At 42.8% G+C, this 22,099-nt stretch overlaps 1 protein-coding gene across 1 annotated transcript; it reads left to right on the top strand.

Moving 5' to 3' along the window:
* Window positions 1-2,552: 2,552 nt before the first annotated feature.
* Window positions 2,553-19,013, top strand: hif1al (hypoxia inducible factor 1 subunit alpha, like). The gene is made up of 15 exons (XM_084558654.1): window positions 2,553-2,667; window positions 9,367-9,557; window positions 10,147-10,316; window positions 11,937-12,021; window positions 12,293-12,408; window positions 12,485-12,678; window positions 12,783-12,889; window positions 13,205-13,352; window positions 13,428-13,672; window positions 13,776-13,936; window positions 14,696-14,788; window positions 14,879-15,042; window positions 15,597-15,708; window positions 16,001-16,124; window positions 17,115-19,013. The coding sequence occupies exons 1-15, from the start codon at window positions 2,633-2,635 to the stop codon at window positions 17,180-17,182; spliced, it is 2,013 nt and encodes a 670-aa protein (XP_084414780.1). The 5' UTR covers window positions 2,553-2,632; the 3' UTR covers window positions 17,183-19,013.
* The last annotated feature ends 3,086 nt before the right edge of the window (window positions 19,014-22,099 follow it).

Here is a 22,099-nt window from a genome sequence, read left to right as displayed (position 1 = left end):
CATCTTCTCATTTCTTGTGTTCGTCCAATCATTTTGACACTTTGGGTGCAAGCAGCGATCACAGTCGTTCTCTTCAGCTCTGCTTCAAAGAGCGTGTTCATTTTCTGTGTCCGGCTCTTAAATGAAACACGAGCTGGAGCTGAAATCAAATCTCAAGCAACAGTGGGAGATGTGTTTCCGACTCGTTGTGAAGCGGCTGTCTAGATGTGATCAGGATGTGTTGTTTGAACATTTTTTCTGCACTGGGAAAACAACAACAAAAGTTTTTATAGTTTTTAAACCTTTAGTTGCTGGATTACATTTTCCTGACTTTGGAAAAACACGAGAGAATCATTAAAGTGTTTGTGGCTTCTATAATTCAATCATCAGACTTTAATGGAAGAAAAAGGCTCAATCTGATTTGATAGTTTTAAACTTTTAAAACTAATGACAGGTTTATGATTTTAAAAGGCAGAAGTCACTTTATAAATCTGATTAACGGTTTACCACAAGATCATCCTGCAGGTCAAGAGGTCACAGTTTCAAACAGATACCAGATTCAGTGTTAAACGTGTATTATTTAAAATATTCTGGACGTGCTACGCTTTAAGAAACAGGATATGAGTTGAATTTGTGAATGAAACCACAGTTTGGGAGAAGAGGCATGTTTCTGCTTTCATGTTCTTATGTTTTACTGAAGTTTATGCTCCATGTTGACGATGTGGATGAAGGGAAAGTTGCAGGTTTTATTTGTCTGTAGAAGCACTGAGAACAGGAGCAGCTGAAGCTCCACACGACGACAGAGTGTCGCAACCTGATTTAATCCAATAATTCACCTCTCACCTGTATGTGCACACAGAAAGTACAAAAACAAACAAACAAACGCTGAGTTAAATGGGACAAAAAAAAAAAAACACAGAGAGCCGACGATGTAAACGCCAAAACAAACCGACGGCTGAAGGTTTTTCTTCTTCAGGTCTCGTTCTGCACAGAAACGGTTCAAACGCTCAGCAGCGGGGGAACGAACATCATGTCAGATATTCTTTAAGTTTTCCTGTCTCTGTATGTGTGTGTGTGTGTGTGCAGGTGTGTGTGCATGTATAAAATATGCAGTTATCACCGAACAGTCACCACACACACACACATACACACACACACACACACGCTTTCACACAGTCTATGCCTGCTCTGGTGGAACGGCAGAATCACGTCACTGTATTCAGTTTGTAAATGAAGATCTGTTATTAAAACGTCAAACCTGAAACTGTCCAGGAGTCTGATTGTAGTCAGAGCGACACTGATGGATTTGAGAACGAACAAACTAGACTGCATCAAGTTATTTAACTACTGCTGCTACGAAATGTGAGGAATAACTGAATTCATTCATTAAAATAATAGTAAAAAAAAGAAAAGGTCTTATCAATACCTTTATGTTCCTTTATATAAACAAATAAAATAAAAAAGTCTTTATATTTGTGATAACTGTTTTAATACTTCTTGTCCTCCCTGTGATCACCAGCAGAGGGCGCTACACACACGTTCATACAAAGTGCAGCTGCGCTACTTATTTATATCCGCAGAAGAAGAAGTTGACCCCTTCAAGTCGCCGACGTGACGTGGGGCGTGGCGTCTGCGCAGCTGCGTCAGTTCGTTTGTGACGTTCAGGAGACGAGCCCACAATACCGGAAACTAGAAAACCGTCAGAATAAAAGTATCTTGCGGTCATGTGGCCTACTTTCACCCGCTTTGACCCCGGAGATCTGGAGATCACGCAGTTTCACTAGTTCATATTTTCAGTTACTGATAAATGATCTGTTATATAACTCCATGTAATGACAAACTGTTGATATATTAAAGATTAAAAGCTTGTATTTGTTTACTGTCCCTTAATGGGATTTTACTTTATGTTTGATTTATTGTTTAATACTAATCAGTTCTTGACATGAAAATATTCTGGGCTGGGCTGTGGTTACATGATGCAAAAAATAACATTTTTAAATAAACATATTGAGGCTATAATCAGTGAATATATTACAATTAATTCACAAAACGTAGGTGACCACTGGATTAAAAGAAATGGAAAAGAAATATCCAAATAATAACTAGGAAGTACAATGGAATGAACCAGATAAAATCCACTGAAATTTAAGAATATTGCAGCATATTGGCCAAATAATTCATTAATACTTTAATATTCTAGAAATACTTAAGTCATGCGAACAACAAAACAGAACTTATACTTTTCCTCAGGTTCTTGTTTGTTCACCACTGATAAAGATTTCTCCGTCTCCTTTTAGTTTTAATCGAGGCCACATTACAACTTCTAGTGTGTTTTGGGGGTTTGGTGAATCCTTTCAAATGTTTGTACAACTCTTCACCACCTTAGAGGACCTTTAACCTATAATAATAAAATGTGGCCACATGTTTGATAACCTTATTGGCGTTAAAGTAAAATATATGCCTAAAAAAAAACAGAACCCGAGTCATTTTCTTCTACCTGAGACTTGAGACCCTTGTGCCTTTATTTTGAAACACAAAGCGGAAGCAGCGTGTGTTCTCAGTGATCAACTTGCCGTCTGCTCTGGTTTGGTATTTACTGTCTCCTCTGTCCAGAATAAACAAGAGAAAAGCAGAACAGCTGCTCAGACTGAACATGGAGAAGAAAGAAGGGGCCGCTGCGGTCAAACGGTGAGAATCATTTATTAAAACCACACGTGTGATGTCTCCTGAATGTTTCAGTCTGTTGTGTTTTTTTGTTTTTTTTTTCATTGTGTGTCCGCTGCAACTTTCCGACACGAGTCCCAGAGAGCCATGAAAGCTGCACGCTGAGGGAAACAACAGCAGCTCTGCAGCTTCTTATTCTCAAATCATTTCTCACTGCGAAAGCTCCGTGGTGTCTTTTCTCTGCACGGGCTTTTAATTTGAAATCTCACACCAGCTGCACATGTAGTTTATCAGTCAGGGATGTAGTAAACATGTGTTCTGGTGTTTGTTTTTTAATCAGATGTGAATTATTGGGGCTCCGGTTCTGTGTTGTTGTGTCTTTGTTCACATTCACAGATCTTCTCCACGGATCCATGATTAATTGTATGTTTGTTTGTTTTTTCATGGCTGCAGGGTTTGTGTTCATGTGTTCACCGGTTGTTTGTGAGTTTTAATATTTGTCTTTGATTCAAAATGAATCTGCTTCTTGATTTTAAATTGGAACATGGGATAGTGAAGCTAAAAGCTGCACTGATGTGGTTTGTAGAGGGATTAGATGGTCCTCTTTGTAATGCAGCGTGTGTTGTTATTGTCTGGGCTCATTGTGTTGGATCAGATCATTATTATATTATCAGAGAGTCCAGTAGTTGGTGTTTGCATATTATAAAAACACTGCCCTTGTGACAGACTTAAAGAAAAAGTTCCAGTTTTCCCTCTGAGGTGATTCCTTACATGCTGATCCATATTTAATCCACCGCCTGCAGTGTTTGGTGAGAGCTGGGAATAGCTGTGGGTGTGGACTCCTATTGTGTTTGTCCTCGCCGAGGGGGCAGTATGTCCAGGACCTGAAATGACCCGCGCTGCACAGCTCAGCTCAGCTCAGCTCAGCTCAGCTCAGTCACACTGCCATCTGCAAGATTTATTACCTTTTAGTCATATTTGTCGGTGCTCTGAGGTCGCTGAGGTGGCACATTGGTTCATGTGAGAGCTGAAACTCATAGCTGATTAATAAATGAGTGGCGTCCTGACGAGGCCTGTCAGGAGGAATGAGCTACAACTCCTGCAGCTTGGCGTATGACCCCAAACGTTTGACCTAAGTTAAACAGTTTAAAAGTGTCTGTAAACCTTTAACCCACTGGGAATGTGTGGTGAAGGGAATAAAAGCTGAAAGAAATTCACCTTGTTAGAGTAAAGCAGCGATCTGAACCGACCCGAGAGGAACAAGGAAATGTCTGAGGTTAAACTGAGTTTGAACCGAGGGGTTTGCGTGGGTTAGTTTTTGTTCACGTTGTCCTTACGTTACCCCCACGCTGCAGTCATTTGCCTTCCAGGCCAAGTAATGAGTCTTGTGAAAACATTGCAGACACTTAACCTTGGATGCTCCTCGCGCTTCCATAAATCTTGGCCGCGTTGTTTTATGTTTTCTGTGCAGCTCCTTTAAAAAACCCCCTCAAACCTCCCCGAGTCCTTCACGCCTCAAAGAGATTTTAAAACTTTATTATGTGGTGTTTTTACTGCTGCACGTTTGTCCCGTTTGCAGATAAGGCAGTGTTCTGTTTTGAGCGGTTTAATTGATTCAGAAGTGTCCATAAACTCAGTTTACAGTTCAGATACAGTCAAATCCAGTCAGATAGTCATGTGGAGAGTCTCATTTAAATGCATCTAAAAGTCTGCGTGAGTGTGAAATTGTTTGGATAAGATAAGATAAGATATAGTTAAACATAAGACAATGCACAGTAAAATGTATTTTAGTAGCTGCGGGAAGTAGTAAAAACAAAAACAGTAATAATTCCACACAGTACACAGGGTAACAAAATATAAATGTGTAACTGAGATATACACTGTAAACTTAAACTGTAAACTTAAAGTGGGTAGCTCTTGTGCATGCATACATTTATAATATTTATATTCAAGCACCTGTGTCAGTAAAGTGTAAGATGCAGTAATTCTTGAAAGTCCAGTTCAGGCTCAGAGTTGAGCAGACTGACTGCACGGGGATAAAAACACTTCTCCAGCCTCTCAGCTTTTGTCTGAATTTGAGGTTAAAAGTTGTGTTTTTTTTGTGTGTTTGCAGTCAAATGTTGATTTTGAAACTTGTTGCATCAGTCGTTGTTTTGTAGATCAGCTCCTTCCAACACAAACAAGGCCGAGCTCCGTTTGCTATTCAGTATGTGAGCCAGGATCCGACCATGTGTCTGATGTGTGTGAGCGTTCAGGGCTGTTTGGGGGTCTTGACCTAGTTTCAGGTTCAGGTCGGGGTTCTGCACGTCTTTGTCCTGGACTTCTTCGTGTTTTCCTCCCCCCTCTCTCTTTCTCTCTCTCGTGCTGTTCCCCTTCCAGCTTTCACTTTAACACCCAGTGACGTAGTGCATATCTCAGCTGCTGGGGACGCAGTGTTCTTACTCTACTAGGTCAGCCTGCTGGTTATTATTTACATCTCGGTTCTCTCTCTCACATACTGTACCAACTGTAGTTTACTGTCGAGGAGGGAGGGGTTGTCCCTTAGTGTGTTTTCCTGTACACAGACACCGTACAGAACGTGATCAAGCCTTTGTACACGCCCCCACAACAAACACACACACACAGATATTGAGCAATAAGAAGCAGCCGCCAAAGTGCAGTTGTGTTCTCTGCCCGAGGACACGGTGTTCTCTGAGGTTCCTCCCAGCTCTGTGATTGTTGGAGCTTGTTATTGTCACGTGCAGCAGTTTTGGCATCCGACACATTTAGCCGCAGCGTTGCTTCTAATTTGTAGTATTTGTATCACAGAGACACAAACCAGGGCTGCAGGTCATTGTTGTTTTTCTTTGTTTATTAATATGCAGATTATTGAATTCTGAGTAATTCTTCAGGGCAGGGACACAACAAGCTGAGTTCAGTGAGCGTCTGTGGGTTTAAGTTTTACGGTACATCCTGCACATAGACTGTATAGAAATATGGACTTCGCATTTGCATTGGCCAAACTGACGCTGTTTTCCTGGGGTGTCCCGTGGAGCCGACTTTACGGAGCGTCAACATTATATTAACTACCTAAAATGTCAGAAACCATCCCTGAAAACAAAAAAACAATTTGAGGTGTATTTTAGTGTTTTAGTTTGGCCCAAGTCCCGCCCAAGGACCCTCTTATGGTCCTGCACAGTCGGCACTAATCGGACCCCTGTCGTCTGGATCAATCTGATTGGCTGAAACAGAAGTGAACAAAACAGCAAAGTTAGTAAAGACGCACGGAAGACATCTTTCTCTCATCTGAACATTTAAATGCATATACAGCCTCTCAGCTTATAGTAGCTCTTCATGTTTCCCCTTTTGAATCCAGACTACTGCCACCTGCTGGTATGAAGAGGTATTACTTCTCAAATATGTGCAGGCTTTGTGGTGAGGCCTGGGAGTAATCGATCTTGATTTGAAAGATCTGATGTTGATTCATAAAACATGACAGAACCGTCAGGACTAAGAGCTAACTGGATTTGAAAAGTGTGACGACAAAAGCAAGATATGAAGCTGGAGGTAAAATATTTATAACAAATTATTGTGGTGTGTTCATGTGCGACTCTTTATTCCAGACCAGTCGGCTTCACTGCTCATTGTTGTTGTTGGTAGTTCTCAGTTTGGTGTGTCTACACTTTAAAACTACTTGTTCTGCAGATTAATGGACCAATATCCACCAATGTTCAGTTTCTTGTAATAAATTCATGTTTAAAAATATGGAAACAGTCAAGTTTTGGTATTTTATTGTTAGAAAAGAAGCCTAATTTTTGCTTAACATAACTCTTACATAGATGTAGACTTGTTAACACAAGTATTATCAGCAGTAATTAAATACATCAGACACTTCCTTCCAGGTCGTTATAACTTAAGTTTAAGCCGTAGTTTCCATCTTGTGGCACCATTTCCACATAGATGTGAACAAGTTTAACTTATTTTTCCTTCCCATCTCGTTGCATTTCTCTTTCAATCATCTGTCGCGGCCACTTAAATTCATCTCACGACCCCTCTGAGGGGCCCTGACCCCCACGCCGACTGCCATTTTGTCCCGGAGACAAAAATGCATTCCCAGTTCACCCCCTGAAGGTTTGACTCTGCTGGCGTGATTGACATGTTTTGATGGTGTGGGATCATCTGGTCACATTCCTGAAGCTGAGACGTCCTTTAGTCAAACGAGGTGAAGCTGGATTTCATCTCATCTCATCTCAACCCTCGCTCTGAGCGTGTGTTTTTGTTTGGACCCGTGTGTCCTGAAAGACGAGTCCATGTATCTGTTTGTGGTCGGACTTGGCGTCCAGCAGTGCTTCCTGTCGGACGCAACTAAAATAAATTAGATTTGAGATGTCGTGTCAGAAGCTGCTGACGTGTGTGCTGGCTGTCAGAGAGTATAAAATAAAAAGATTTAGAGTGTTTCGCTCACAGCAGTGTTTTTATTCACTTGACACTTCACTTTTTTTTCTCTGCATACCAGCATTTCCTGTCCTCGATACATTAGGTTCCTTGTTAATGAAAGCAAAGAGAAAGCAGTAGAAAGTTAGAACAAACATTTTTTAATCAGCAGTAATGAAGAAAGGAGGATCAGAAAGAAGGAGCGGGTAGTTAAAAGTCTTCTACATGAACCAAACCAGAGAAAACAAACATCTCTGACTATCACTGAAGAAAACAAGCTTCAGTACTTTTTTATTTGGCCGTGCTCTCTGGGAGGATTAATCTAAACAAACCCCTTCCATCTACGGTGAAATAACGACGCCCTGCTTCCCTCAGAGCGTGACTTCCAGACGTTAATCTTCCCTCACGTCTGCAGCGTGGTTGTTCCCAGAGAGGAGAACTTGGCTGCAGCCGCTGATTGTACCAGTGTCTCTGTTTGTGTTCTTTAACCTTTGAATACAAGTGGATGTGGTAATAGATTTACTCTGTTTATTGGCCCCAGTGATGAAACTTGCTGGAACTTTCCTCAGCGAGTGGAGCTCAGTCATCAGACTTGATGAGGAGTCTGCAGGAACAGAACATGCTGTTGTCTGAATACAGGATCTTTGTTTTCACAGATCAGCATTTCACTCCTTAAAGTAAAAGATTTTACTCCACTACAGACCTGCATTAATTAATTAGCAATAAATGCAAATGTAATCAGGTCAATAAATACTACTGCTGTTATTCCTGATGCATGTAGTTGTAGTTAAGGTGGAACAGTTTTGTGCAGGATTGCTTTATCAATTAACTGATTACTTTCTCCAGTAATTTATTAAACTGATCAGTTTATAAAATGTTTTATTTAAATATTAAATAAAATAATAAATGAAAACTTTAGTAAGTAATTATAGAAAAAACAGGAAGTGGAATTAGGCACTGAATAATAATAATAATAATAATAATAATACTATTAATGAATTATCTATACTTTATATTTTATTAGAATATTTAATTCTACTTTATATTTCTACTATTTTCCACTACATTTATGTTAATTTGGTAATAATTGGTGGGAAAATGTAAAATAATTAATTAATTAATTAAAAATAAAATACATCCCAAAGCGGGGTGGTGCTTAGGTTTGTTTAATCCTTCATTTGATTTCTAAATATTGCTGAGTCACTCTGAGCTCTGGGTGATGAATTGGCAGATCGTCTCTGTCTTAGTTTCCCTCCTCCTCCTCCTCTTCCTCCTCCTCCTCTTCGTTGCTCCTTTGCAGTGAAGGAGGCCGAGGTTCATCCATTTTGCCGTCTGCTTCTAATCTGATGTGACTGTTCAACAAGCACAGAGACAGAAGACAAACCTGCTTCTCTCTTGTCAGCACATGTTTCTTGGTCCAGATGGAATGAGATGGACGGATGAAAAGAGAGGGAAGAAAAGACAGTGAGGGAGGGGAGGGAGGGGAGGGAGGGGAGGGGAGGACAGATCTGGACATTTTCCCAGCGGCTGAAAAATCTAACATTCTGTTCCCTCCAGTTTTGGACGTCTCTCCTTATTTATGCCATCAGCTCTTTTTATAAAAATATCCAGGAACGTTTAACCGAGCTGAACTCTGAGAGGAGCTGCTCCACTGAACAACATCCAGACTTATCATGAGACACAGTGACGCACACAGATCTGCCACAACATTAAAACCACTCACAGGAGAAGTAAATAACATCAACCATCTTGTGACAGTTCAGCGTTCTGCTGGGAAACTTCTGGACCTGGCATTCATTGGTGTGGATGTTACTTAGACATGTAGCACCCACCTAGACCAGACCAGGCACCCCCACCCCATAGCAATGACACTCCTTGATGGCAGCAGCCATCCCCAGCAGGATGCAGCCTGACACAAAAAAAAAAAATGCTTAGTGAGTTGATTTATTTAAACGCTGTCATTAATGAAAAACATTCTGGAAACGCTGAAAGACAACTCATTTGTATTTCTGTGTTTAATTAAAACTGAACCGTGAAAACTGTCGTCAGCAGAGAGATGCATTGTGGGATAAACTGACAGCGAGTCAGAGTGAGATACGATCTGTATTTTTTATTCTTTGCTGATTCTTACTGTCTTGTTTTTCGTCCTATTTTTACTCTTGTATTTCCTCCCCCTCTTTTCCCACACTCCCTCTGTCCTCCATCCCTCCTCTCCCACATAATTTTTTTTTTTTATCTTATCCTTTCCATCTCTTTATGCTTTCTAATTATCCTGTCCCTATTTTTGTCTTCTTCCCCCTCCTCGTCCAGGACCAGCTCGGACCAGAGGAAGCTGCGTTCCCGTGACGCGGCCAGGTGTAGGCGGAGTCAGGAGACGGAGGTGTTTTACGAGCTCGCCCACACCCTGCCGCTGCCACGCCGAGTCTCCACCCACCTGGACAAAGCCGCCATCATGAGAGTGACTCTCAGCTTCCTGAGGATGAACCGCCTCCTGCGACCCGGTAAGAAGCTGGTTGATAGGCGGCCGTCCCGCCTGAGAGAAACCCAACGGTTGTTAACGGTTTGATCGGCTCCCGATGGATGGAAATGGTTCATAGTTTTGGTTTTGTCGTGATTCGAACATCTAAAGTTTTACTCCAGCTCCAACTGTTGGTTTAAGTCCAGATTGAACAAAATTCTGCAAACTCAGAACAGTCTCAAGCCTTTTTAAAATCCTCCTTCATCTTCCTCTTCCCTTCATGTGCGGCAGACAATCAGTCAGGCATCACAAGCAGCTCCTTCAGTCCTGAGTTCCTTCAGGTGTGAGAACAGAATAATAAGCTCATCAATAATGAATGGATGAAGCCGGGTTTATTTTAGTGAGATGAAAAATGCCTCAGGGCGTGGAAGTGAATTTCTGCTGACAGCCGTGTTTAGATATGGGAATTGGTTCAGTGAAGGGAAAAAGAAATAATTCACCCGACTCAACTGTATTTTATACTGTGAGTGAAATCGAAGGTTGGAGGGGAATAAGTAAGTTAAAGAAATATATATGAGATGTTTTAACCACGTCTGTCTGCTGTAATAACCCTCCTGATACTTTTATAACAGATGGAGAACAAAAAGAAGAGGAGGAGGAGGAGGAGGAGGAGGAGAAGGACGAAGATCCAATGGACGCTTTCTATCCTCAGGCGCTGGCCGGCTTCATCATGGTGATGACGGAGGAGGGAGACATGATCTACCTGACGGAAAACGTCAACAAACACATCGGCATCACGCAGGTGCAGCATTTACTCCTCTAATAATCAGAATAAAACGTAGCCTCATGTAGCCGAGGAGTTTATACTCAGATGTAGAGGTGGTGGAGTCAACCTTTACTAACCACGTAAACACTTTCTCTCTGGTTATTGGAATAAATCCATTCTCTCTGTGCCATATGGGGTAAAAATCAGGTGAGGGACAGAAACATGGAGGTAGAAAAACAAGCTGGAATCCATGTGGACAGAGACATTGGAGACATGTGGAGACATCTTGGTCGTCTTCTTCTTCTTCTACTGTAGACATTCAGGACTGGAGATAAATTTTGGAAAATTGTGATAAGTTTTGTTAGAATCTCTGATCAGAATGATTTCAGCGTGTTAGCACATGTGAATTAGAGACATTTGTTCTTGCTCCTAGGCCAGGTCATTTATACTTCATGAAAAACTCAAGTGCCGAACTCCGGGGAAGTCCTCCTAGGGCCGTCCCGCTGCAGCATACGACACACACTCTAAGTGTTGTGGGAGACGGACGCCGAGAGACACCTTTGTTATTGTTTTCTGATGATCGTTTTGATGATCTCTACCCAGGAGAGATTAGCGTTCGCACTGCAGAGCTAACAGAGCGGCTGCTAGCATTTCCGCTTTTCCACATTAACCACGCCCACTTGCTATATCTGACCAATCACAGGACAGTAACCGGACACCACGCAAGTTCTGCCCGGTTGAAGTGTCAAGAACAAGCTGCAAGAACTCCCAAACGAGGGAGAACACATGAGATCATTTTGTTCTCACAGCTGGAGCATGTAACAGCCTTAACAGCTACGTGGTCCTAGAGTTGAATTTCTTTCCAAAAAACTGTCTCTGATTGGTTTTGGGATCATCCAGCTGTTACACCAGGTCGATTCTCTTGTAGAGTTTCTCGGACTCCCTCCTGGCTCCAGGTTTTACTACTCTGGGTGCGTGTGGCTGCTTCTTTAATTAGCCTCTTTTTACTGTAAGCCTCCGGGACAGATTGTGTGTAACCTGAGCGGGATGGAGGAGCCATTCCTTAGCATCTATTATTAGTTCTGTTTATGGTTGAAACACAGCTTGGTTATACAAGAGGACAGAAATACACAGTGACACGTACTGTCCTGCTGGTTTTCACCTGATGGGGATTTAATCCCATTTAGTTTGTTCAGGCTCCAAAAAAACAAACCTGAAACAAAGGAAACTGGATTTAGAGAGTTTTTATTAGGAACGTATGTAAATGGAGGAACCTGTGTTGATCCTGTTCTTTTTCTCCAGTGAATTAATCTTGAGGTGTAAAATAATTAAACAAAACAAGGAAGATGTTATTTTTTACATGAAATATTATAAGTTCCAGCCTCTTTGTTGCATCAGTTTTACTATGGGTTCTCTCCAGGTTCTCCAGCTTCCTCTCACCGTCCAAAGACGTGCTGGTTAGGTTCACTGGTGATTCTAAATTGGCCGTACGTGTGAGTGTCTCTCTGTGTTAGCCCTGTGATAGACTGGAGACCTGTCCAGGGTGGACCCCACCTCTCGCCCTGTGACAGCTGCCCTACGACCCTTCACAGGACAAGCGTTTACAGAAAATGAATGATTGAATGATGTTTTTTTGTTTGTTTTATTTCTCCACAGCTGGAGCTGCTGGGTCAGAGTATTTATGACTTTGTTCATCCCTGTGATCAGGAGGAGCTCAGGGACCTGCTGACTCCACATCCAGGTCAGACACGTTATTCATTATCACACTGAAAACAACTGTTTAAAAAAAAAAATATATATATATATATAATAAATAAGACCATGTTCCAAGATTTCCTCTTAAAACCAGAACTAACCAGCACACTCTCTGTCTGTGGCTAAGACGAGATTTAATCATGTCCAGAGTTTAAACTTTAAATTATTTCAAATGAATGAATCCTTTTTTTGTATTTTAGGTTCCTTAAATGCAAATATTTCTGTGCAAATCCTTAGTGTGGTCTTGTCGTTTTCAGGTCCGAGTAAGAAATCGCAGACAGAGCAGTCGACTGAGAGGAACTTCTTCCTGAGAATGAAGAGCACACTGACCAGCAGGGGGCGCACCGTCAACATCAAGTCTGCTACCTGGAAGGTGTGCTAGGACACAAACGCACTCATCCTGAAATCATGTCTCCGTCTCCAACTGATCCTCTTCTTTTTTCCTCCAGGTACTCCACTGCACAGGTCGCATCCGTCCTTTCGGCGGCGACGCCGACGGCTCCACGTCACCTCCTGCAGACAGAGTGATGACCCTGCTGTGTGAGCCCGTCCCCCACCCGTCCAGCGTGGAGTTCCCTCTGGACACCTGCACCTTCCTGACCCGCCACAGCATGGACCTGCGCTTCACCCACTGCGAGGGCAGGTAACACCATCCTGACACCACGTCACAAAAGAGAGAGAACAGAAATCTGAGAGTCTTGTCTTCGCAGTTTTCATTTTCTCTTCTTCCACCTTTTCTGTTTCCAGGGTTACGGAGCTGGTTGGATACAAACCTGATGATCTGATTGGACGCTCAGCCTACGAGTTTCATCACGCGCTCGACTCTGATCACATCAACAAGAGTCTGCACACATGTGAGTTTCTGTGTCATGGAACGACAGATGATTAGAAGCTGATTTCATCTTATACTAAAATATACGACTCTTGTGTCTCAGGTGTAAATATTTTAGGAGCTGCTGTATAAAAACAAAAAAATAAACCCCACAGAGACGCGTAAAACATTTTTATTATATATTTATAAGTCAATGCATGAGTCACTGTTCTGGGTTTTGCAGAAATATATGAACAAAGCAGAAGGAGGATGAGTTGGCACAGAGGAGCGGGATTTTTTCCTACAGTTTTCACCTCCTTCATCTTTTTTTTTTTTTTTTTTTTTCCAAACTGCACAGTGTTGTCCAAAGGTCAGGTGAGCACCAGCCATTACCGATTCCTGGCAAACAGCGGCGGCTTCGTCTGGGCGGAGACCCAAGCGACCGTCCTCTACAGCAGCAAGACGTCGCAGCCCGAGGCCGTCGTCTGCCTCAACTTCATACTCAGGTGCTTCAGCGAGCAGCGAGGTGACGTCACGACGAGAGCCGGGACACAAGCTTATTTTCTCATCTTCTTTTTCAGCGCTGTGGAGCAGCCGGACGTCGTTTTCTCCGTCGAGCAGACCCGCTGTGGCCATCTGCCTAAAGCCGAACTACACTCACCGGCGCCTTCAGCAGAGGATTGTGGGACTTCTGAATCTGAGACTGAAGATGTGGATTCCACTCCCAGCAGTGCTGCAGATCTCTTCCTGAAGCTGAGTGAGAAGCCGGAGGAGCTTCTCCAGTTGGCTCCTGAGGCCGGAGACGCCGTCGTCCCGCTGACGGGAGGTGAAACGGACAAAAGTGAAAAGTTTAAATGCGATTCATTTACTTTGTTACTTACCTGGTTATTTATACGAGGCTCGTCCGGTGATGTGTTTGTGTCCGTCAGGTTTTGTCGAGCTGTCGTTTGCCAGTCCATCCAGTCCGGACTCTCTGCCGGACCATCCTCAGGATCTGTGCACTCCAGAGCTCAGACAGCTCCTCTCACCCATCTTCAATGTCCTCCCTCCACCTCCATCTACATCACCACCAGCCTCCTCACCTGAGCCGGTAAATGCAAAACTGAGATCCTCTTTAAAGGTGAACTACTGTTTTTTTTTTTTACAACTTGGACCTTATTTTATATTTCTGGCATAAAATACGATCGTTTACTCACCCATATAACTTTGGTGTCATTTGCAGTCATTCATGAGATAATTAGATCCGCGTATATCCATATAGTGGGAGTGACTGGGGCACCGAGACGCAGCCTCTAAATAACGCATTATCTCCCATGAAACTCGTTTCAATTTTGCCAATATTTTGTTATGATACGCTAGTGCTGTGGTTCGTCCACAACCTCAGAATTGGAAAAATATTCAGCCATGTTGCAAAAAACTAGCAGTAGCAAATTACAGGTAAACAAGCCGACCGTCACGGGTGCATGCGACGCTCAGAGATGACATTATCCAGGGTCTGAAGTGTCAATCTACAGACCCCGGATGATGATAATAGCTAATTCCAGACTCAACAGGGAATAGCACTAGCGTATCATAACAAAATATTGGTGAAATGAACGAGTTTCGCGGCAGATAATGCGTTATTTAGAGGCTGCGTCTCGGTGCCCCAGTCACTCCTACTATATGGATATATGCTGATCTAATTATTTCCTGAACGAGTGCAAATGACACAAAAGTTGTTTCAGTGAGTTAACGATGGTATTTTATGCTAGAAATAAGGTCCAGGTTGTAAAAACAGTAGTTCTCCTTTAAGACCAGTAGAAGTGTTACTGTTTCAGCTTCATATTTTCATTTTGTCAACTTTCTTCAGCGCCCCGGTGAGGAGGTGATGGACACCAGCGAGGTGGAGAAGTTCTTTGCCCTTTGGCCCGAAGATGCTGAAAAGAAAGGAGAAACCCCAGAGGTAGAGACGGAAAACTAAATGACATTTGACCTTTTTAAAAGAAAATGAAAGCTTGGATGTCTTTAATACCTGTTTTTTTTTTCTCCTCAGGACATGGAGGGGATGGACTTGGACATGTTGGCTCCTTACATCTCCATGGACGATGACTTCCAGCTGACCTTCCTCAGCAGTTTGCCAGAAGCAGACGACAACCCTTCGTCCTGTTCGTCTGAACCCTCGGCTGCGACGCCTGCAGCGACAGCGAGCAGGAAACGGTGAGAGGTTCACTCTGCACATTCAGTTTGGGGGTTGTCAGCAGCAGGTAGTTGCACATCAGAGAAGTAAGGACGACTCTGATGTACAGTGGACCCTGAGGACAAAGCAAAGGTGTGATGAGAATGAGACAGGCTTTTATCATGGTAAAATACAGAGTCCTGCAATCAGCTGGAAGAATTTTGTACTTGTTTGCAATCCTGATAATTAGGCACAAATATATTTAACTTTGCAAACATCCGAAATTTGGTAAAGCACAAGTGAATTCAGCAGCTTGTCTGACAAGTTGGGATTTTATCTTTTATATAATAAATGTTAATTACATAATAGAACAACGGCTTGGTTGGAAATTAAAGAAATTGAGATCTGAAGTTTGTCCAGAGGGTGGCGCCAGAGAGAAGGCTATGTTATCTGAATGGTCATATTATTCAAGTTCAGGTCATTGAAGTTTATATGTCGTACAGTCAAACAAGATGTAGAACTCTAAATAAGATATGAAAATATAAAGCTGATTGATCTGCAGGTTTTATAATCACTTTGTTTGTCTCTCATTCAGGATCCACAACCCAGATGAAGAGATGCCGTCTCAGCTGATGATTCAGGACAAAAGACAGAAACAAGATCCTTCCTCAATAGAAGAGGAACTCCTCCTCAGCCACAGATTGTCGGTGAGTGGAGGAAGAAGCACTTTTTTTTCCAGGATCTGCAAGTAGATAATTTGTACTCAGCATAATTGGGTAACGGTTGGCTGGTTTCAAACACTAGTTAAATACCAACAGACCACAGGCTGATGATTAATCACTGGGCTTTCGTCCAAATCATTTTTAAGCTCCAACACTTTTTAAACGTCAGAAAGAAGCAGACAGAACAAAACACATCAGTGGAGAGTGAGACACAGATTTTTAAATGTGTTTTAGGTGTCGCTCCTCATTCTTACCTTCTCTTAAACTTCATGCTCAGGGCTGTCTGGAGGAAACCGACCAATCAGATCTGGTCTTGAAGCCGGGCCCGGGGGGACGCAGTCAGCTGCTCACAGACAGGGACCCTGTTTTAGGCGGCATGCAGGGGCTCTGTGATACTGCAGGTAAGATTAACAAACACACGCAGAAAATCTGAAAGCAATAATAAAATACACAGATTAGACGTTCTCAACAATAAAACTCAGATTTTAGCAATGGAGTGGTTTGTCTCCCCCTGGTGGACATGTTGTAGAGCTACAGCTTCTGTCAGGATTTTTATTTGTGTAAAGAAAAACTTAGGATGTGAACTATACTTATCAACCACAACATTATGACCACTGAGAGGAGAAGTAAATAACACTGATCATCTTGTGACAGTTCAATGTTCTGCTGGGAAACTTCTGGACCTGGCATTCATTGGTGTGGATGTTACTTAGACATGTAGCACCCACCTAGACCAGACCAGGCACCCCCACCCCATAGCAATGACACTCCTTGATGGCAGCAGCCATCCCCAGCAGGATGCAGCCTGACACAGACACACACACAAAAACACTTTAGGAACAACTAAAAAAAAAACATGACGAACAGCACAAGGTGTTGACCTGGCCTCCAAATTCACTAGATCCCAAACTGATCAAGTATCTGTGGGATGATCCACAGAGGCCCCTCCCCTCAAAGACCTCCCCCACTAACAACATTCCGTTACCAGACACCACAGGACACCCTCAGAAGGCCCATGTCCGTTCTCTGATGAGTCACAACTGTTTTGGAGACCTACACAATGTTATGAAGGTGGTCATAATGTTATTCCTGATTGGTGTGCAGAGAAGCAGCAGTTTAATTAATTATTTGGTAGCTCTTTGACAGCCAGCGGGTCTGTTTTCTGCAGAATGAGGCAAAACTGTACAGATTTATTTACCTTTGATTGAAGGTTAGACACAATATTAAAAAAAGATTTTAGATTAAAAACTGTTTTTAGACATAATCTGACCTGGATAATCTTTACATACATATGTTTTGTCACAATATAACACAGAAAACACATTGCATGTTGAAATCTGGCCTCAAAGCAGTCTAGATAATAATTCAGTCTCTGCTCGTGCCTCTTTCAGCACTGATGAGGGACATATTCATACCCCGCCCCCCTGACCTCTCTCCACCCCTCTCGCCTATGACCTGAAGTCGTTCCTGCCAACCGAGAGTGAAGTCATCGCCGGATCCGTCTGCTTAACGACAACCCGAGCCCCACACACAGACGCAACACACCGCAAACAATGTACGCACACAAATCCAGACTCACGCTCGCTGCGTAACCATGCTGTGAGGTCCAACACGACCCCGTTGCTTGTAGCCGAACCGGGACGGCCTCTTATGTTGGGTTTTCTCATCGGTCCCTCTCTCACTGTGAAACAAGAGCTGCTGACCTGCTGTAGATCAGAACAAGTTTGTTAAGGGTGCTGCAAATCTGCTTTCTTTAACCAAGCCTGCTGGTTATTTTCCTTCACTTACACTTAGCAATTTAAAGGTCCAGTGTGTAGGATTGAGCGACACCTAGTGGTCAGGTTGTAGATTACAAACGGCTCCCTCCCTTTCCAAACACGAAGGAGAACCGAGCTGAGACCTCTGCATGTGAAAACTTAAAATATCCACTTGAGACTAACAAAATTTCACTAAAATGTGGAAATAAAAATGTTTACAGTCTGGTACTAAAACTGTTTTGGTCTCTGGAGCTAATTTCTCAGTTCACGACAACTGTACATGGGCAAAAGTCAAATACTGACATTACACCGAGCTTCAAATTCTTTTTATACAGTCAGTGAGGAAAACTTATGGTGGCCGACACGTCAAATCTTGAGCTGTTGTGCTCTGGGCTACTACAGAAACATGACATCTACACATATAAAGAGTTTATTCTAATCTAATAAACACAACAAAATATTCCATTTCTGTTTATGGATCGCCCTGAATCCTACACACTGCTCCTGTGATGTGTGAAATCATTTAAATCCGTTTCATGGCAACAGCAGGTGGTGCTAATTCCTTTCATGCCAACAGTGTGACAGATTAATAATCCAGAGTGGGTTGAACAAAATAAATAAATAAATTAATATGGAGACATATTTCTCTGTGCAGCTAGATTCAGCCGATCGCATTTTGTCTGTTTCAGTGATTCTGTCGTGGTTTTAAAATGACCTGAGCAGAAGCACCAACGTCCATCAATTATGAACTCGAGTTTTCTGTCTTTTTCTAAAAAAAAATCTCACTGCAGTTTGTTTTTTTCCTCCAAACATAAAAACCCTGCGAGTATCAGTGGCATCGTTCATTCAGTGGCATGTTTTTACATATTTTTATACGCTTTTTGTTTTTAAACGACGCATTTACTATATAAACCTTTTATTACTGTGTCATCTACAAATCGTCCCGAGTCAGCGGATTACTCCTGGCCTTGGTTTTAATCTTCCTGAGGTGCCAGGTGGGCGGGGCTTATCTCATCTAACTGAAGCTAATGTGAGGAGAAGATCAATCACAGGCGACGTTTAGGACACCGATGATCGTGAACCGTGGCATCGAACCACAGACATATGCAGTTTTATGTTAGTAATTATTTGAATGCATAAGCATTAGCATTAGCCAGCTTGTTTATATGCTGTTAGAAACACTAGAGATTTAGTTTGTCTTTAAGTTACTACAAGTTTTACCTCACCGTAAATGAGCTGAAAGTAGACGTGTACTCTTCATTTGGTTATTTGATGAAATCTTGTGATATGGTTCTTATTTCCTCTCTGACGTGTTCATGCTCTTTCAAAGCTCTCTGTGCCTTTTTTTAAAATGGGGAAACCTTTCCCTTCATCTTGTTTGGTCTGTTACCTTCACACAGGTGGTCTGCTCCAAATGTGATTCAAACAAAGATGGAGAGGATTAAAAAATACTGTTTTATTATTATTATTATTATTACTACTACTGTTTATCCTGTATGTATCCTTGGGCTAAATAAAGCTGCTGAAGCAGAAGCTGCTGTGTGATGTGATGTGTGTCAGGAGGTTTACTCACTGAAGGAGGAGCTACTCCGTCTGGAGGTGATGGTGACTGAATGAAACAAACCCTGAGGGCCGTGATGAAGCTGGAATAAAAACAGAACTTTATCAGACTTCAAGTTTAGGTTTAGATTATTTTTAATGCACAGTACAGAGAACTTAAACTGTGGCTGTAGATAACATAAGAAAAGTGTCGTTAAATATTAAAAAGACAGTTTCCTGTCTGTGTTTGTGGTTCAGTTAGTCTGGGCGTTTTGTCACATCAGATGTTATCGGCACGCCCAACAACAACAACAACAGCAGCAGCACATTTCCCTCTGAACTGCTCTTATCGGTTTCACTTGAGGCTCAGACAGAAGTTTAATGAGAAAGACCTCTGAAAATATCTACTGCTCCACTTTCTTCATCACTTCTTGTTTCCCACGGTGTCAGAACCAGTCCGTCCCCGGCAAACCACCTACTCCTGAATGTTGACAAGACCAAGGAGCTGGTTGAGGACACCAGTGGGGCCTGGAGGTGGAAGTAGTAGACCACTAGAAGTAGCTGAAGGGCTTGAGTAGACTCTAGTTCCTGAGGAAGCTCAGGTCTTTTAATGCATGCAGCAAGTTGCTTGAGACTTTCTACCAGTCTGTACTTTGCTGTGGTTTGTTGGGGGAGCAGCACCAGCAGAAAGGACATAAGTAGGATCAACAAACTGATCTGAAAGGCTGGTCATGATGTTGGCAGTGAGTTGGAGACGTTTGCTCTCCATCATGGACAATCCATCTCATCCACTCCACCAGACTATAGAGGGACAGTGGAGCTCATTCTCCAGCAGACTGATCCAGCTCCACTCCCACAGTGAACGCTACAGGACGTCATTCATCTCCTACTCTATCCAGCTGGACAACAAAAAACATAACTCATGTTAATGGACACAATTGCACCATACTATCAATCCTGGTCTCGTCTTCTTCCGCTTATCCGGGTCCGGGTCGTGGGGGCAGCAGCTTCAGCAGGGAAGCCCAGACAGCCCTCTCCCCAGCCACTTCAGCCAGCTCCTCCGGAGGAACCCCCAGGCGTTCCCAGGCCAGACGAGAGATATAATCCCTCCATCGTGTCCTGGGTCGGCCCTGAGGTCTCCTTCCGGTGGGACATGCCCGAAACAGGCACCCGGGACTATCAATCCTATGGATATAATATAAATTCTTCTGCCTCTATTTCTTGTACATTTGTTCATATGCTAATTCTGTTGCTTCTTTTACTTGTGGTTCTTAAGAGTGTTTTTTTTTACGTGCAACTAAGCTACTGTGACCAAGCAATTTCCCTTGTGGATCAATAAAGTTTATCTAAGTTCTACGTCTCTACTTTTATCCCGTATTACCTCCAGTCATTCCCTCGTCATTCCCCGTGCTTTAAAGTCACTCTGTCTCCAAACCATCTGCTGCACATCCCTCCTCATCACAAAAGTCTTCAGGTCTCCTTCAGCCACCACTATACCACCACCACTAGCCTCTAGACTCCCGAGGGTCCCGTTCGGTCTGCACCCACCTCATCTCTGACTGAAATCCCAGGGTTTTCCTTCAGCGTCGGCTCTGACTACGTCTTATCCGTAGAGCACAAGGCTGCTTAGTGCAGTCACTAAAACCCTCTGTGTTGGATAATCAGCTGTGTGCAGAGAGAAAGCAGGTGTGAATAAAAAGGGTTTGCATCACCCCCGACTGAGTAACAGTTTACAAAACCTCACTCTGCCATCACTCAGAAAAATCTCAAATTGTCAGAGGGAAGCCCTTGGCCCAACGTTTCGTCACTTCTAGTAACACTTTCAAAGCTTCTCTCTGTGCTTCTCTTACGGCTCAGATTTGTGTAACTCAGCGCGTCATGTCGAGTCACTGCTCGGTATTCAGAGACAGTACAGTGTGTCATGTCCTCAGTCGCTGGGCCGTCATGGCATAATAAGAGCAAGGGGTCACTGAGTTCTCAGCTGGAAGTGACAAATGAAGCTTTCAACTCTTCAAACCAGCTCAGAGAAAGCTGATTAATAGAAGTACTGTTTCTGACTGTCTTCATTCGTGAGCCTGATTCCGGCTGACTGCTTACAGTCAACAACTCTTCTCTTCTCTCATCCTGACAACTTCTCCTTTTGGTTGATCGCCTCCAACACACCCAGACAAGCAGGAAGTCTGATGACGAACCCTCATCAGCAGCCGTTTTATCCAGTGATGAGTCCTTCAAAAGTTATTCAGAGGAAAATGACTCAGATCCTATTCTACAGATTTCTGGCTCCGGATTCATCGGAAAAAGATCATCAGCCTCAAGTGAAGCGTTGCGTTTTATGGAAGATTGGGAGATGGAGTCAACACGAGAAGTCAAAAATAAACAAGATGTTATCACATAGGTAATATGAGTACTTTAACTAGACGAGTATGTTTATAGAAGTACAGAAGACAGCAGCTTACTTTAATTCAGTCCTTTACTATAATACTATATATGATTTACTTTCATTTCTGGCCATTAATGAGTTGGAGAATCACTAATTGTGGTAAAACCAGACATCCCTACATCCCAAACATAGCAACCCCTTCACAAACGCATGGCTCAACACAGGAGAGCCAGCTTCAGGTGAGGATTCAGTGATCCACCTACACCTGAAGGACAAATAAACGCTGGTTTGAAGACAACAACGTCCATGTTTTAAGGCGGCACAGTGGTGTGGTGGTTAGCTCTGATGCCTCACAGCAAGAAGGTTCTGGGTTTGAATCCAGAAAGCACCGACTGGTTCACGGTACTCCAGCTTCCTCCCACCGTCCAAAGACATGCTGGTTAGGTTCATTGGTGATTCTAAATTGGCCGTAGGTGTGAGTGTGAATGGTTGTCGGTCTCTCTGGAGACTGAGGACAAGCGTTTACAGAAAATGAATAAATGAAACGTCCACATTTTAGCCAGAGAAGACAGATTGTTTAAAAGAGGAGTAAAGGAAGTCATCTATGTCAAACTGGAAAATTCCTCTCTGAACATGGGGGCAGTTGATTTACAAAACAGTCCCACACTGAGGCAAGAACCGATTCAAGACAGATTCCTCC

Source organism: Chelon labrosus (assembly GCF_963514085.1).
Source record: "Chelon labrosus genome assembly, chromosome: 13".
Lineage (NCBI taxonomy): Eukaryota > Metazoa > Chordata > Actinopteri > Mugiliformes > Mugilidae > Chelon > Chelon labrosus.
This window is presented reverse-complemented; position numbering and strand designations above follow the sequence as displayed.